At 58.2% G+C, this 3,759-nt stretch overlaps 2 protein-coding genes across 4 annotated transcripts; one reads left to right on the forward strand and one right to left on the reverse strand.

The window, feature by feature from the left end:
* Positions 1 to 656: 656 nt before the first annotated feature.
* Positions 657 to 1,503, forward strand: ZNF593 (zinc finger protein 593). The gene is made up of 3 exons (XM_003989681.6): positions 657 to 856; positions 1,052 to 1,114; positions 1,209 to 1,503. The coding sequence occupies exons 1-3, from the start codon at positions 657 to 659 to the stop codon at positions 1,348 to 1,350; spliced, it is 405 nt and encodes a 134-aa protein (XP_003989730.1). The 3' UTR covers positions 1,351 to 1,503.
* On the reverse strand, positions 766 to 2,744 carry LOC111561698 (putative transmembrane protein ZNF593OS). 3 transcript variants are annotated; one of them, XM_045035342.1, is made up of 3 exons: positions 2,244 to 2,407; positions 1,810 to 1,963; positions 766 to 878 (listed from the first exon to the last, which is right to left on the reverse strand). In XM_045035342.1, exons 1-2 carry the CDS (start codon positions 2,355 to 2,357, stop codon positions 1,817 to 1,819), a joined length of 261 nt encoding a protein of 86 aa, XP_044891277.1. In that variant the 5' UTR covers positions 2,358 to 2,407; the 3' UTR covers positions 766 to 878; positions 1,810 to 1,816. The 3 variants fall into 3 exon arrangements, with proteins under 3 accessions (XP_044891277.1, XP_044891279.1, XP_044891278.1); XM_045035344.1 differs by lacking the exon at positions 766 to 878 and adding an exon at positions 2,438 to 2,744 and having other exon boundaries at positions 2,244 to 2,317; XM_045035343.1 differs by lacking the exon at positions 766 to 878 and adding an exon at positions 2,422 to 2,482 and having other exon boundaries at positions 2,244 to 2,317.
* Between the last annotated feature and the right edge of the window lie 1,015 nt (positions 2,745 to 3,759).

Here is a 3,759-nt window from a genome sequence, read left to right on the forward strand (position 1 = left end):
TGAGAGTTGCTGACCCCGTGCAGTCTGAGGAGATGCCTGAGCAGAACACTCCTTGCTCACGGATTTGACAGGGGGTGCACGAAGGACGGAGACCCAAGGGAATAACTGGGGAACGGTGAGAAGTGGTGAGCGCTTGGTCAGGAACTGGAGGGATCTCAGGAGTCCCTGTGGGGGCCAGATCCCAAACTTACTCACTCGCACTCATTAATTCATTTATTCACATCACAGACATTTTTCAGTGCCTCCCAGAGGTGCTCAAGGCATATTCCCTCCCCCCGCTGACCGTGGAGTCTAAGATCTGGGAACAAGCATGGGGTGATAGTGCCAAGGGATGGAGTAGAGACAGGTCGGGCCAGAAGGGACCGGAGGTCAGGGGGCGGAATCCCCCGGGGGCCCGCACCACCCAGCCGCTCCCCGGCCAAAGCCACGCCCTGGGCGGAAGCCGCAGCTTTGGGCCCCGCCCGGCGCTCCGTCTCTGTCGTCGACCGCCGCCTGGGGGCGCTCAAGGAGCGGCCTGCGCGAGTGACGTCATCTGAGGCAGTCTGGACGAACCTGCTCCGCCCCCGGGCGTCCTTGACGTCATCCAGCGATCCGGAAGCGCCCGCACGTGTGCCCCTGACCCGGCTCTGGGCCCCCTGGCCCCGCCGTCACTGGCCATGGGTCGCTCCCGTCGGACGGGTGCTCACCGAGCCCACTCCCTGGCCCGCCAGATGAAGGCGAAGCGGCGGCAGCCGGACCTGGACGAAATTCACCGCGAGCTGCGGCCCCAGGTTCCCGCACGGTCTCGTCCAGACCTGGGCTCCGAGCCCGACCCCGACCTGCCAGGGGGCGGCCTGCATCGCTGTCTGGCCTGCGCGTGAGTCCCGGCCGGGCCTGGCCTGGGGAGGAGAAGGGTACGCGGGACGGGACGGGGGCGTGAGGTCCGGGTCCCAGGACGCGCGGGTTCTGCTGACCTCCCATCACTTCAGGCTCAGAGCCCCGCGTCAGGGAGATAGGCATACCTGAGATGCATCACCTCACTCTCCTCCTTACCCACCTCCCATCCCTACAGGAGGTACTTCGTCGATTCCACCACCCTGAAGACCCACTTCCGATCCAAAGACCACAAGAAGAGGTATGAAGGAGTAAGGAGAGGACTGGTGGACGGGTGCTGGGCAGACAGGGCTTGCATCTGGTCAGCTCCCAACTCTCTCTCTTCTTTCAACCAGGCTAAAGCAGCTGAGCGTGGAGCCCTACAGTCAGGAGGAGGCCGAAAGGGCAGCGGGTATGGGCTCTTATGTGCCCCCCCAGCGGCTGGCCGTGCCCACAGAAGTATCCACTGAGGCCCCCGAGATGGACACATCTCCCTGACATGGCCTGAGGATGTAGGGCAGGGGAACTGCCCATGGACAGTGGTGCAAGGGCTAGGCTGGCAAAGACTGTGCCAACCTATTTTGGCCCTGGGTTTGGGGAGTGGATGGCCTCTTCTGGGTGCCCTCACCCCCAATAAAGGAACTGGATGAAGAGGACTTGTCTCTGACTCTCTAACCTCCAGGCCACTCCTCCAAACTCCTGCCCTGTAGGGGTTTCTCTGTTACTCTTGTTTACAGGGCCGAGGGTGTCCATTCCCCACTTGGTCCGGCTTTGGAACCTACAGCCTTGCTTTCCCTCAGGGGTCCTGGCATCTGAGCTGGAGCCCCAAGATGGAGCCCAGGTCAGTGAAGGGGAGAGGGAAGATCAGGGACTGACCCTCAGAAAAGAAGTGGGCTCCCGAGATTGCAGCCCCCCACTGAGTCACCTCCCCCAGGACCCGGGCGTGAGGCTGCCTACTTTATCATCAGGCCTGTGGCGGCCGCCGCCGCTGCCCCACCATCTTCCAGACAGCATAGCAGGAGCCACCCAGTCCAAGGACAGCCAGCAGTGTAGCCACTACCCCGGCCAGTGGACTCCGGGGCTCTGCTTTGAGCTCCCCAGCTATCTGCATCTGGAGGTACACAGAGGGTCCATCTGAGGGGTCAGTTGAGACTTCTGGGAAGGTGGGGGGGTGGGAAGGAGCTGAGAGGGTACAGCTGGGTGAAGGAGATATGGATGCCATTGCTGCCCCAGGGAGATTCCACCCCAATCCCTCTCGCTTCACTGCCCATCTGGGCCCTGGCCGCTCAGGCGGCAGGAAACGTGACAGCCTGGATGCTGGGGGTGTTAGCCCAGCTATGGTAGGGGAAAGAGGGGGTCCGTGGCTGAAGCCGTAGGTTAGAGGTACTTACCTGTAGCACCCGGAAGTAGCCAGGGGTCAGGCGTCGAAATCTCATGGTGGGTGCCACTAGTCTTCCTTGGCGGCCTGTGGGGTGGAAGCAGGAATGAGGATTAGTGGTGTTCATAATACCAAGGAGTGGAAATCAGGGCACAGAGGTGTCTGACCTCTCATATCCATGGGAGCCATACCTCAGAGGATGCTCACCAGCGTCTGCCCTCCCAGGTCTGGCAGGGGGCGGGGCAGCTGAACCTTTAAATCTGGTCCCTTCCCCCGCCTGCCCATCCTGCCAGCTTCAGGAGCAGCTGTCAAGAGAGATCAGCATCAGGCCTGAGCAGCACCTCCCCCACTCACCAGGGAGGCCAGGCTGGGTAGGGCAGGAAAGGCCTTGCCTGGCAGCGCTCAGGAGTCTTAGACCTGGACCAGGTACTGGGAGGGTCTCCCCAGCCCGGGTCCTGGCTCTATCCCTACTCCTCAGATGGTCGGATATCACCAGTCAGCCCTAAGCAAAGGAGGGGCAGGGTGCCTTATTAGCCCTCCCGGTCGCCCTGAACATTGGTGAGCCTTTTCACTTGGTTTCTGTTACATCAACGCCCCTTACCTTGGGGGGGGGGGGGGGGGGAGGGCACATATCACTTCTTTCTGCAAGATGAAGTTCCCGCAGGGACTTTCCTATTCTTGGCTTGGGGACAATAATAAAAGGAGATTAGCATATACTGATTAAGAGAGCTGTCCATGGCACGTTAAAAAACAGCTGACTGTGCCAGGCAGTATTATAAGCACTTAACATTTATTAATTCATTTGGTATTGGCTATCTTAGAATATGAACAACAACAACAACATGTTTTCAGAATAGTATACAGAATACCTGCAAATGCAGAGAATGGAAACTTTACAGTGGTCCCCACTTGGGCCTAGAATAGAGATATAATGACCTACTGCTAACCTTTGAATATTTTACAACAAAGATGCAGAAGGAACTTTTATAAACTCAGAAAACTACCTCTAAAATAGAAGCTACCATTTACTCTGCCCTTAACTGCCTAGCCCTGCCAGGTGCTAGGGGCAGAAAATAAAGGCAAGGTTATGTGGGGCGCCTGGCTGCCTCGGTCGGAAGAGCATGCGACTCTTGATCTTGGGGTTGTGAGCTCAAGTCCCACGTCGGGTGTAGAGATGACCTCTTAAATAAATAAATATTTTTTAAAAATAAAGGCAATGTTGTGGACGTCAGGCCCCCGATCCTTTTAGGGGTGCATGTGAGTGGTGAGTTCCTGTCTGTTTCTGCCCTACAGGACTGTGTGTTCAGGCTGGCCCAGGGTAGGTGTTTGATGAAATCAGGGTGGTGGAGACAGGTGTGTGTTTACTGGGCTTCCCCAGAGCGCCGCAGGGAGGCTGTTGAAGGAAGAGGGCAAAACGGAGGAGTGATGAAAGGACACGTGCAGCTCAGGGTATGAGGATGCATGAACGGGGCCAAGGACAAAGCCAGAGAGGGGAGGGCTGTGTTGCACAGTGGAGCCTGCTGGTTCAC

This window comes from Felis catus, chromosome C1, assembly GCF_018350175.1.
Source record: "Felis catus isolate Fca126 chromosome C1, F.catus_Fca126_mat1.0, whole genome shotgun sequence".
In the NCBI taxonomy this organism is placed as follows: Eukaryota; Metazoa; Chordata; class Mammalia; order Carnivora; family Felidae; genus Felis; species Felis catus.